Source organism: Tachyglossus aculeatus, chromosome X2 (genome assembly GCF_015852505.1).
Source record: "Tachyglossus aculeatus isolate mTacAcu1 chromosome X2, mTacAcu1.pri, whole genome shotgun sequence".
Lineage (NCBI taxonomy): Eukaryota > Metazoa > Chordata > Mammalia > Monotremata > Tachyglossidae > Tachyglossus > Tachyglossus aculeatus.
This window is the reverse complement of record NC_052100.1, coordinates 11029353-11041183: the sequence shown is the minus strand read 5'-3', so window position 1 is coordinate 11041183 and position 11831 is coordinate 11029353. Positions and strand designations below refer to the sequence as shown.

The 11831-nt window shown below is 54.7% G+C and overlaps 1 protein-coding gene across 7 annotated transcripts in view; it reads right to left on the bottom strand.

Moving 5' to 3' along the window:
• Positions 1 to 114: 114 nt before the first annotated feature.
• Positions 115 to 11831, bottom strand: part of KANK2 (KN motif and ankyrin repeat domains 2) — a 28151-nt gene continuing 16434 nt past the window's right edge. For 5 of the 7 annotated variants that reach the window (XM_038771069.1, XM_038771070.1, XM_038771068.1 and 2 more), the window contains 10 exons: positions 10031 to 11710; positions 7524 to 7739; positions 6673 to 6775; positions 6154 to 6411; positions 5834 to 5921; positions 3498 to 3717; positions 3170 to 3312; positions 1776 to 1976; positions 1474 to 1566; positions 115 to 1157 (listed from right to left, as the gene is read on the bottom strand). In XM_038771069.1, coding sequence (XP_038626997.1) covers positions 1101 to 1157; positions 1474 to 1566; positions 1776 to 1976; positions 3170 to 3312; positions 3498 to 3717; positions 5834 to 5921; positions 6154 to 6411; positions 6673 to 6775; positions 7524 to 7739; positions 10031 to 11710 — 3059 coding nt within the window. In that variant the 3' untranslated portion in view covers positions 115 to 1100. The remainder of the gene's footprint in view (positions 1158 to 1473; positions 1567 to 1775; positions 1977 to 3169; positions 3313 to 3497; positions 3718 to 5833; positions 5922 to 6153; positions 6412 to 6672; positions 6776 to 7523; positions 7740 to 10030; positions 11711 to 11831) is intronic. The other 2 variants (XM_038771073.1, XM_038771074.1) reach the window with 2 other exon arrangements.

Sequence of the window (11831 nt, the reverse complement as noted above, 5' to 3'; positions counted from 1 at the left end):
AAGTCCACGAGGGACTCACAGTCTTAATCTCCATTTTACAGATAAGGGAACTGAGGCACAGAGAAGTGAAGTGACTTGCCCAAGGTCACACAGCAGACAAGTGGCGGAGCCAGGATTAGAACCCGGGTCCTTCTAACTCCCAGGCCTGTGCACTGTCCACTAGGCCTTGCTGCTTCTCTGATTTATTTCTCTGTTTGCCACTGCCCTGTTGCTGCTGTCTGCACTGCTCTCAGTTGCTTACGAGATCCTGGATGCGATAGGGACGGAGACAAGAAGCAATGGTGGGGGGAGGGAAAAATTAAAAAAAAAAAAATCAGATTGAGTTTTATACCAATCTTCGACTGCTGCTGCCTCTTGTCCATAAAAAGACACGGCTATAAAAATAATTCCACAAAAATGTGTCTCTGAAGAGTGACCGTATAATACTGTACATGCCACAGGTGGGCAGGGGTAGTGCCTGCGGTGCTAGAGAGGCTCATTCAAAACTATACATGTCCTCACAAAATAGAATGGCTGCTTAATCGTTAATATAAAATTCAGGCTATTTTTGAATTCAAATGACTCTTAGTGCTTACGTAAATCTCTCTTACCCTTTACAAATGCTTCATTGTCAGCTTATTCTCCTTGATTATGCTTCCCTCATTGCTTCCCGCATGCTCAAAGCTCTGCGTGCCATCTTAAGGCACTAAGAGTTCCATGAGGCAGGAGAAGAGCCCAGCTTCAGTCTACAGGCGTTGCTGAAAGCAGGAGGGTCACAGCTCAAATGCTAAGAGACAGACATCCTTTTGTCCCTCAGAGCCTGGACAACTTTCCAAGAATTCATTTTTTCTTTTTGCACTTGGTCCTTACTGAGGGTGTCACAGAGGAGCAAGAGCACAAAGGATGGGGGTGGGGTGGGGGAAATGTGCTCAATTCAATTGGTGTGTTTGCTCACTCCTCTCTGTAAGGATAGATGAGTGCCCTCACGCAGTTTCCCTCCTCTTTCTTTCCTCCTCTCTGATAGAATCGGCACTCAAGAGGCTCCCATGCAGCTGTAGGGACGATGTCACCCGCTTCATGCCAGGAGGAGGTGGAGGAAACACTCGCTGTTCACGGTGCTTCTACTGAGGGTCAGTGGAAGAAGTTGTACCCTCAGGTTTCGCCGGCTTTGGGGCACCCTGGTATAAGAAACAAGTTCTTTGAGTGGGGAGGGTCTTTTCCCCCCGCTCGTTTCATCAGAAATCTTTGGGCTAAACAGAGGGGTATCGGAGAAAGCGGAGGGGGAGGGGTCAGCCAAGAGGAGGGACAATCATGCCACTGGCTTGCACGGTCAGTTAATCAATCAGATTTATTGAGCACTTACTGTGTGCAGAGCACTGTATTAAGCTCTTGGGAGAGTTCATTCAATAGTAAACAGACACACTCCCTGCCCACAACAAGCTTACAATCTAGAGGATAGTCCACAGTCTTACACAGCCAACAGACAGGGCTTACCGAGGACTTGGCAAAATTCATGTGGGCATAGAGCATCACCGCAATGTCATTCTGTCCAGCTTCCAGGGCAATGGATAGGGCTGAACTTCCATCCTACAAAGCAAAGCAACTGGTTGGAGAAGTAGGGAAACGCTTGTCAGCCGGGGCTGGCAGGGCTGGGGAACCTCAGGCCAGACAGTTCAGCAGCACTGATTTCTTAGCCCGGTCCAACTCTTTTTGCCAACCCATCCATCTTCTTGCCACTCCTAGGTCTTGAGGCTCGCCCCCATCCCACCCCCACCACTACCATTACCCCAACTCACATGGTCAGTGAGCGTGACGTCACAGTTGGGTACGGCCAGGAGCAAGCGGATGATCTCCACGTGGCCGTGCTCACAAGCACACATCAGTGCTGTGGACCCATCGTCATCCTGCAGGTTGACGTCGGCGGCACAATCCAGCAGAGCCTTGACCATGTCAATTCGGCCGTGGCTGACTGCTAGCATCAGTGCTGTCTGCCCTGCCTGCAGGAGGACAAGGAGGATGAAAGAGGGGTGAGTGGTTTGGGGCAGTATCACGGCACGGGTACTCTGGCAGGTGGAGAGGCTAGGGTTAAGAGCGCTGGACAGACGAAAGAGTAAGCCAGTGTTGTGTACACATCACGTATGCACTGGATTAGCCAGGTGCTTCTCACCAAGAGTGGGAGATTAGCATCATAGCGGCCCTGCCCTCCATCAATCCATCAATTGTTCAGAACATGTCACCCCCCTCCTCCAAAACCTGCAGTGTTTGCCTATCCACCTCCGTATCCAACAGAAACTCCTCACCATTGGCTTTAAAGCTCTCCATCACCTTGGCCCCTCCTACCTCACCTCGCTTCTCTCCTTCTACAACTCAGCCCCTCCTTCTACAACTCAGCCCGCACACTTCACTCCTCTCACCTGTCTCGCCACTGACTCCTGGCCTACGTCCTGCCTCTGGCCTGGAACGCCCTCCCTCCTTAAATCTGACAAATAATTACTCTCCCTCCACTTCAAAGCCTTATTGAAGGAACATCTATCTCCTCCCAGAGGCCTTCCCAGTTTCCCTCAACTCCCACTCCCTTCTGCATTGCTCTGACTTGCTCCCTTTGCTCTCCACCCCCAATCCCCGCTAGCTCCACAGCACTTATGTATATGTCTAATTTTATTTATTTGTATTGATGTCAGCTCGTTGTGGGCAGGGGATGGCACTGTTTACTGTTATATTGTACTTTCCCAAGCGCTTAGTACAGTGCTCTGCACACACTCAATGCTTAATAAATATGACTGAATGAATGAATGAATGGTATGTATTGAGTTCTCCTTGTTTGCAGAACACTGTACTAAGTGCTTGGGAGAGGACAAATCAGGGTTGCTAGACAGGTTCCCTGCCCACCCTGAGTTCTCGACCCCATCTCTAGCCACAGCACAACTCATTCATTCATTCAATCAATCGTATTTATTGAGTGCTCACTGTGTACTCTCCCTTGGGAGAGTACAGTAACAATAAAGAGACACATTCCCTGCCCACAACGAGCTTAAAGTCTGGAGAAGACAACAATGGTCTTGGTGAACTTACTGTTCCCTATCTGTCATGCTGGTTTGGGGTTGATTGGTAGGCGCTTGCTAGTTGATCCAGTGACTACCACTACTATTCCCCATCCTTCCCACAAACTCCGGTGGCACATCCCACGCACCTGGCTGGCTTTGGAGTTGACGTTGCCGAGCTTTAGCAGCTGCATGATGGTGTCCATGTCCCCTTCAGCCCGGAAAGCAGCCAGAGCTGTAAGCATGATGGCCGTGTATCCGGCTTTGTTCTGCTTGTCCACGTTGCAGAGCCCTGGGCAGCAGAAGAGCAGGGGATTTTGCAGATATACTCAACCCATGTGCCCCCCAGGCTTGCTTTCCCTAGAAGGGAGGGCAGGGAGGGGCGAGTGTCAGCGGCAACACCGAGTCTGCACTCATTTCCACAGGTCCCTTCGCAAGAGGACCGCACCTCCTTTTCCGACGGGTCTGGAGCCTTACCGGTATCCAGGAGCTGTCTGACCACAGGGAAATTGGAATGGGAGACTGTATAGTGCAGAGCTGTGTTGCCATTGCTGTCTGCCATGTTGACGATGAACTGGAGCAGCTGCGGTGACATGGCCCGGAAAGTGACCATGTGTCGGCGGACCACCTCCGGGTGGGCGTCCTTGTGGCACGAGAGCCGCAGCCACTCCTGGAGCACCGTGGTGTAGGCTGCTTTCTGTGGGGCAGGGGTGAGGAGAGAAAGGAGATGAGCTGTGGGGTGGGAGGAACAGAAGTGGCATGGCCTAGTGGAAGGAGCATGAGCCTGAGGGTCAGTGAACCTGGGTTCTAATCCCAGCTCCACCACTTGTCTGCTGTGTGACCTTGGGCGAGTCATTTTACTTCTCTAGGTCTCAGTTACCTCATCTGTGAAATGGGGATTAAGAATGGGAATTAAGTGGGGCAGGGACTGTGTCCAACGTAATTCTATCCTGGTGCCTGGCACATAATAAGCGCTTAATACTATTAAAATAATAATAATCATTATTATGGTGGTACTTAGGTGCTTACTATGTACCAAGCACTGTTCTAAGCACTGGGATAGATACAAATTCATCAGGTTGGACACAATCCCTGTCCCACATGGGGCTCACACTTTTATCCCCATTTTACAGACGAGGTAACAGGCACAGAGAAGTAAAGTGACTTGCCCTTGGTCACACAGCAGACAGACATGGGGCGGGGCCCAGATTAGAATCCAGGTTCTTCTGAGAGAGAGAGAGAGAGAGAGAGAGAGAGAGAGAGAGAGAGAGAGAGAGAGAGAGAGAGAAGCAGGTGGCATTTCCCATCGGCTCCTTTTCAAATTCCATTTTTTAAAGATGGTTTCATCAACTGTTACCCAGTTTCTGGTCATCTCAGGTTGATCAACTCAATTGCCTGCCTCACAACCTCTTCCCCTCTACCTTTGACATGCTCTGTCTCCAACAGGTAGTACTTGATTCTAAGGGAACTAGCTATGATCTGGATGCGGGGGGATAGGGGGACAGGAGAGGGCTAAGAAAGGCACTTCAGCCAAGGGTTCGGGAATACCCAGACACCTCTGGTCAACAGGAAAAGGGCTCATAATAACATAATAATAATAACTGTGGTATTTGTTACGTGCTTGCTATGTGCTATGCACTGGGGTAGATACAAGGTAATCATGTTGGACAGTCCCCATCCCATTTACAGATGAGAAAACTGAAGCCCAGAGAAGTTAAGTGACTTGCCTGAGGTCACGCAGCAGTCAAGTGGTAGAGTCAGGATTAGAACCCAGGTCCTCTGGACTCCCAGACTCATGTTTTTTCCACTAGGCCACACTGTTTCTCAAGCAGACAAGCAAAGGGAGGGGGTATTTGGGGAATGCAAGTCAAGATAAGCAGCAAAGGAGTGGAGACAACACTGGGGGCTCATGGGGTGGTGGGGAGGCATAAGCGTCAGGCAAGGGGAAGCAAATTAATAGGGTTGAGGCCCAGAAACCAGGAAATCTGTAGAAAGAGTCAATAGAAGAGGTTTCAAAGGATGTTGAGGCCTTCAGGAGGTGGGGGGTCAGAAGGCAGTTAGTGATTCAAGGGTCTTGGGGAACTGTCAGTTAAGGAACTGCAGGTCGGTGGGATAAAAGGACAGTAGAAGGGGGAGTGTGAGAATCTTTCAGGGACCTGGGGAGCCATCAGAGAGGTGTACAGGGGCTGAGAAGCAGCTTGGCCTAGTGGAAAGAGGCCCAGGCCCAAGTCTGACGACCTGGGTTCTAATCCCAGCTCCACCGCTTTCCTGCTGGGTGACCTTGTATAAATCACTTAAATTCTTTGTGTGCCCTATGTGGGACATGGACTGAATCCAACTCCCCATCATTCAGCACAGTGCTTGGCTTATATTAAGCATATGCCGCAATTACGTTGGGGGTTAGGGAGACAGTACTCAGGGGGAGAGATAATTACAAAGGGGGGAATTGGTAGAAGTATCCCATGATTGCAGGAGGGCAGGATTGGGCAGCAGGCTGAGGGTGAGTAAAGAGGGTGATACAGAGGGAGGAGTGGTAGGAGATGGGATGAGGTCTCAACTCCAGCTTTGCAGCAACTAAATGGCAATTGTTTTGAGCCTCTAAGGGAGTTTAGGCTTGGTGAAGGTGTAGTGCCTCAGTAAACCCAGGGGCAGGCTCTGAAAAAACTCTCTTCCCCAAGGAGCTGGGGTGGATGAGAGGACAGGATAATGCACCCACACATAACGCACCGATAAACTCTAGCCTGTAGATGATTTTCAATGTTATTTATGTGTACACCTCTGGGGCTACTGGGCCCCATCGGGTGTCTTCATACCATCTCTTTGTCTGTCAGGGTGCCTGGACTCTCCAGGGATTTCTGCAGGGACAAGCAGGCGGATATCAGGTCTGTGCTGAGTTCCAATCTGCCAGGAGGGACAGGAGAGGAGAGAAAAAGAGAATCAGAGACAAGACACCAACTGAGAGCTAGATAAAACAGAAGGCAGAGATTCAAGTCACGGCTTAGGGACTGGAGACAGCCTGGGACTAGCCCATTCTGATCCGAACGGTTCCTACAGCCACCCAGTCAGGCGTGTCTCATCCTGTGATGCCCTCGCCGGGAATTTGTGGTCCCCCCAACCCCCTCACAAGAGTTACCGGATCTCATCTTGTTCCTTCCTACTGGGGACCGCTTCTGCTGCTGCTGCAGTTGCTACTGCGGTTGCCGCTGGCCTCTCCTTCGCTGAGCTGCTGAATCCCTTGCCAGGCCCAGCTCCTGCCCCCAGGTGTTTCTGCCGGGCCCCTTCCGGGATCGCAGGAAGCCCTTCGCTGGCCTCGTGGTATTCGCTCTCAGTGCTCTCATTGTCCGAGAAGTTCTCAGCTGTGCTGGAGTCCTCCGAGGACGTGGACTCATATCTGCAGGGGAAGGAGGTGGATACTGGGACTGCTGCCTGCAGAGTCTCGTGGGTTCTGGGGCCCAAATCTTTGACAATTCTTCTTGCAATGGGGATGGATTCTGGTGGATCAGGCTGTTCCTCACTGAAAAGGCCCTCCCTAAGAAGCAGGCTGGGAAACTGAGGGGGGCCGGAAACAAATGGGCAAGGGGGCTCGGGGAGAGGCGGTCCACCTTGACCAGCTGCCCTGGCTACCTGCTACTACCGAGCAGGTTCCTCTTACCCGCCATTGACTCCTACAAACTGGAGGCTTTTCTTGTTGGACAGAGGGTCTGTGCTGTCATCTTTTCTCTTCATGATGGACTTTATCCCAGCTGGCAATGAGGCTAGGAGGCAGAAAAAGGGACCACAGACAAGACTACCACCAGGGGCAAGACTAACCCCTGCACCTGGAGCAAGTTCCATCAACCAAGGTAAGCCCCCTGCCTCTGGAAATGCGTCCTTGGCTCTGCACCTGCATTCCTCTCTGGGCCTCCTTTCGAAAGCACTGAGAAGCAGGGCTCATGGGCGGGGGGCGGAGGGGTCCTGCTCTAGGTTTGCTCCCTCACCCTGCCCTGGTTCCACCGCTGGCCACCACCCTTACACTGTACTTAAACTAGGGCCAGCCTCTGAGGACTGCAAAAAATCCTCCAGAGCAGCCTATAACATAAGCCCAAGCCCGGGGCCTAAAATGCATTTAATATGCTCTGCCCTTCCTTGCTCAACACTTTGTGTTGGGTTGCATCGGGGACTTACGAGTGAACTCCAAGTGCATTTGGCCCCAGGCAAACTCCAAAGTCTCCTGATCTGGAGAGCCATGAGAGGAAGTGAGGAAAACCAAGAGCTGGATCAGTCAGTCGGTTTGGGTAGGACTGGGGTACGTTTTTGAGGCTTAGATGTTTTGAGCCTCCCTGCGAAGGCCGTAATGGCCCATAGGAGCCTCCTTCCCAAGTCACAGGTAGAACTGTTACCTCCTTTACCACTTTCCCAAGTGGAAAGCTGAATTTAGGATTTTGGCCCAGGCGGGCTCTGGGTTGTGATTAAACCATCGCCTTTCCTAACTCCCTGTCTCCCTTCTCTCTCCTGTTTCCTTACCTGGGTCTTCAGCATCTTCTTCTTTTTCTTCACCGAGCCCTGCTGTCCTGCTCTGCTCTCCTGAAGTGATGTCACTTTTGGCTGCGGGGACTGGACCCCCAGCTTGCTGAACAGACCCTTCCCCAGTGGGTGCTTGAATGGTGCTGGGAGGGGCTGACACTGGCCCCAGAGGGCCCTCTGAAGGCCTCTGAAGGCTCCTGGGGAGACCTGAAGATGCTCCGAGTCAGAGAGAGAGGGTGGATGTTAAATGCTGTCCTGGCCTTAGAGAGCAGTGGGTGGCAGCGGAAGCACAGCTGTGGTTTGGGCAGGCCTGTGGCACTGCCTTGGGCATCAAAGGATTTCCCATGACTTTTTTGGGAGGCTGAAGAATCAGTCCTAGTCCCAATCCCTGGAGCCCGGTCAGCCTCTAGAAGCTCAGGCTCCTCCATCATCCCAGAGAAGGGAGAGGGGATCCCCCTCTCCTGCCTATCCAGGGCTCTGGTTGGGGTCAGTAGGGAGGGATAGCCTCTGCATGGCATTGCATCAGTCTAGCCCCCAGGGTAGTCTGCTTTCATTTTGTTTTTTAAATGATATTTGTTAAGCATTTATCATGTGCTGGGCACTGTACGACATTTGCTGGGACTGCACATCTTGTGAGGAAGGGACTCTTCTTCCTATTCAGATGGTTCCTCAGCCGCCCCAACCCCTCTTCCTCCTAGTCCTTCCAGAATGCTGCCCCTGACCCTCTCCCTTCCTCCGGAAATCTGCGGGACAATTTTCAGGTCCCTCTCTTTTGAAAGCATTCTGAATCCTGCTTCAAGGCAGAACTAGGGAGAATGTGTTTTTGAGAAAGATGTCCCACTAGTCACGTTTTGCTTAGGGGAGAAGAGAGAGGAGATGAGGGTGGAGCACTGCCGCCCGAGAGATCTAGGAGGGACTTCAGTACTGACTCAGGGGGCATCCTGACCCCAGCCAGGCAAGACGAAAAGGCTCTTTTCCTCCTTCGGCTCACAGTGCAAAAAGCCTTCTCCAGCATCAGCAGGGGTCCCAGCTCACACCCTCCGATCCTCTTACGGACTCTGCTCTCAGCTCTCTCTGTCTCCCTTTCTCTTCCACATTCAGAATGTGGAAAACGGAGAGGCCCTGAGTGGGGCTTGGAAACACTAGAAGAGGAAATCGGGAATCATAACTCAAAGGATGAAAGGGTTGGAAAGCTAGGACCTATGAAGAGAGGCTATTAAAGAAGTTGGGATTACTCAGGGTAAGGAACAGGCATTTGTGACTGACTCAGACCCTAGGAAGGGCCATTACCAGCTGTTCTCCATCATCGCCAAGGACAAAACCAAAGGAAATGGGCTGAAATTTGTAGCAGGAGGGATTAAGTTCAGATAAAGAAAGAACTTGTTCCCAACGGCAAGGGGTGGGGGGGGATTGTTAAACCACGGAAGACGTCCCTGCTCCTCCCTAGCCCACCAACAGTCCTGCGAGAGATGGGGAAAGGATGATATGCCCTCCAGAGAGCCCTTCCACCACGCAGATTCGGTGATTCTGAGTCCCTTCTTTCCTCTCCTGCCGAGCCATGTCGTCTCTTGCTTGCAGAGCTGAATAAACTCACCGTGCGGTGATCCCACCCTCAGCCTGCTGACCCCCACGAGTAGGGTACTGAAAAACCTACTGGGAGTTGGGATTAAAGTTCAGGTAGAGCCTTTAGCTTGGAGGTCCTGGAGGGGCACTCCCAGCCCCGGTGGTCAATAAGAGTTCAGCCCAGCAGGGCAACGTAATCCGAGATGCCATCCGGTTCGGTCTGGCGGCTTTATTTGGGGTGGACACAGAATACAGATGTCCTGCTGTGCTAAAAACCTTCCAGGAAAAATATTTTTGAATGGGGAGAGGGGTGGGGATAAGGGGGAAGGCTGGGGGAAAGATACACATCCCTCCTCTCTGAGAAGGAAGATATACAAACACAGCTGTGGCCTCTTCTTGGTCCAAAACTGCCTTCCGGTGGGGCCTGGTGAAACCTGAGTCACTTCACATTTCGGCCCATAATTCGAAATCTCTCCTCCCCGCCCCCCTGCTGCACCCCCACACCCTCCCCGCACCCTCCCCCGCCGCAGGGTCTGTTCGCTCACCCTGATCGCCTTCCAATGCCGGCTCGGGGCCCTGGACGGGAGCAGAAGCCAATCCGCAGCCCTCCCGAGAGCTGCTCCTGAGGCTCGGGGCCTCACCCTCGGCTGGCCGCCCCGAGAGGCCGGAAGCAGGCTGCAGCCCCTCGGACCCCCATAAAGCTCCGCCCTTTGGGGCGTTCGTCCTGCCACCCAGCACTCCAGGTCAGGGGAGGCTGTGAAGCTAGCCCCCCAGGCCCATCCAGGGTGATGGGCAATTTGACAGCGAACGATCAACATGCATCTATGTGTCAGACGTACCACCCGGACAGTGGCGTTTTAGAGGCCGCAGTTCAGGCCCAGCTTTGTGCTAGATCCTGCAGCCCGGAGACCCCCTCCCGTCTCCCATCCCTCCGCAGGGCTCACCTGCCACCCCATTGCAGTCCAATCCTGGGGTGGCGAGTGGGGGGTCCTCATCCCGGTAGGGCTCGGCAGTGATGCTGATCTTCTTCACAGCATGGAAGGTGCTGGGGAGGGGGCTGTTGGGGATGGGAAAGGTGGTCTCTATCACCTCATTGGTCCGGTAAGTGGGGGCAGAGGGCGGTGCTTCCAAGGCCGGGCTGCCACCGCCAGAGTTCTGGACGGGCAGGGAGCTGCCGTCTCCTTCAGGTCCCCGGGCTGTCAGTGCCTTGAGACCGCTGCCATAGGGCTCCAGGCTCTGAGCCCGCTGGGGCTGGCGAGCCACCCCAGTAGTCGTGCTGGCTGCGATTTCCAACTCCCGTGGCACTTGGATCACCTTGACCGTGTCCACCTTGATGGGCCCTTCTGGGGGCTGCCAGCCCCCGCCCACCGGCTGCTCTGGCGAATAGCCCCGGGCCTCCCGTGGGTCGCAAGGGTGGTGCTGGCCGGAGGCCGCTGCAGGGAGCCCGGGGGTCTCCTGGCTGCCGCCTCCTCCTGCCAGATTGTCCGGCCACTGGCCCGGGGGTGCTGGGGCCCTGTCGGCCGGGCCCGGGGCCTGCCCGCCGAGCTGCATCTGGGCCACCCTCAGCTCCTGAAGGGCCTTCTTCAGCTGTGTCTCCAAGGTAGCGATCTTAGCCGTCAGAGCTCCCTGGTCTTCGGCCGGGCAGGGCCCTCCCAGATCCTGCTCCCGCACCCATGTGGCCACATTCTTCAGGGTGGGCCCTGGGCGGCCACCGCCGCCCTCCTCCGGCCCCACACCCACTGCCCGGGTCTCTCTTTTCTTCCCCATGTCTGCCTGTCCCGATGGGAGGGGCTCTGGGCCAGCGGGGACACACTCTTCGGGCAGGTCGAGGAAAAGCTCCCCGCGACCCCAGCCTCGGCCTCCGCCGCTTCCCCCGGCATGCCCCAAGAACTTCTGACTTTTGAGCTGGACGCTGAGCTGGCGCTTCTCCTCCTGCAGCACCGAGATCTTGACCTGCAGCACTGGGATGAGCTTCACCTGCTCCTCCAGCTGCCGCAGCTTCTGCAAAGCCCCGGCCATCTGCTCCCGCACGTGCTGCAGGTGGCCCGGGGTGGGGGACACGGGCGTGGAAAGCCCCGAGCTCAGCGGGGTGTAGGGCGTGCCATTATGGGACTGCAGGCGTCCCAGTGGGGGCGGAGGCAGCCCAGCCCCCACCAGGGAGCTGGTGGAGCCCGAGACACTGGGGGTCAGACTGCCCAGGCCCGCCGCTCGTGGCTGGCTCCCCTCCCCGGAGTCCGCCTGGTCCTCCAGCTTTTTGCGGGCATCTAGCAGAGTCCTCTCCACGCGGGGGTTGAAGCCGGCCCGGGTCTCCAGAGCTCCATACTGCGGGTAGAAGCCCCGGCCACAGTAGGAGTAGGCAGAGTGGCGGCTGTCAATGCTGGCGTTGGAACAGAGGGACTCTGTGGAGGTCCACCAGGAGCCTGTGTACCCGGCCCCCCGGGGCAGGGAGCCCAGGCGCGGCCGCCGGTGTACGGCTACCCGTTTGATGGTATGACCTTTCTCGATGTCGTCCACATACTTGAGGAAGTCCAGGTCCAGCCGATAGCCGTAGGGCGTCTCCACCGAGTAGGGTGGCTCTGGATCCTTCCCCCGGAAAGCTGTGGGGGTTGTGGTGCTGGGCTTCCCTGGAGTGAAACAAGATATGGGCATGTGGGCTATGGGGGTTGCAGGAGACTAGTCACCCATCCCACATTTAGTTCTTCTCCCATGCAGCCTTGTGACCCTCCCCCTGCATCTCACTCTGCC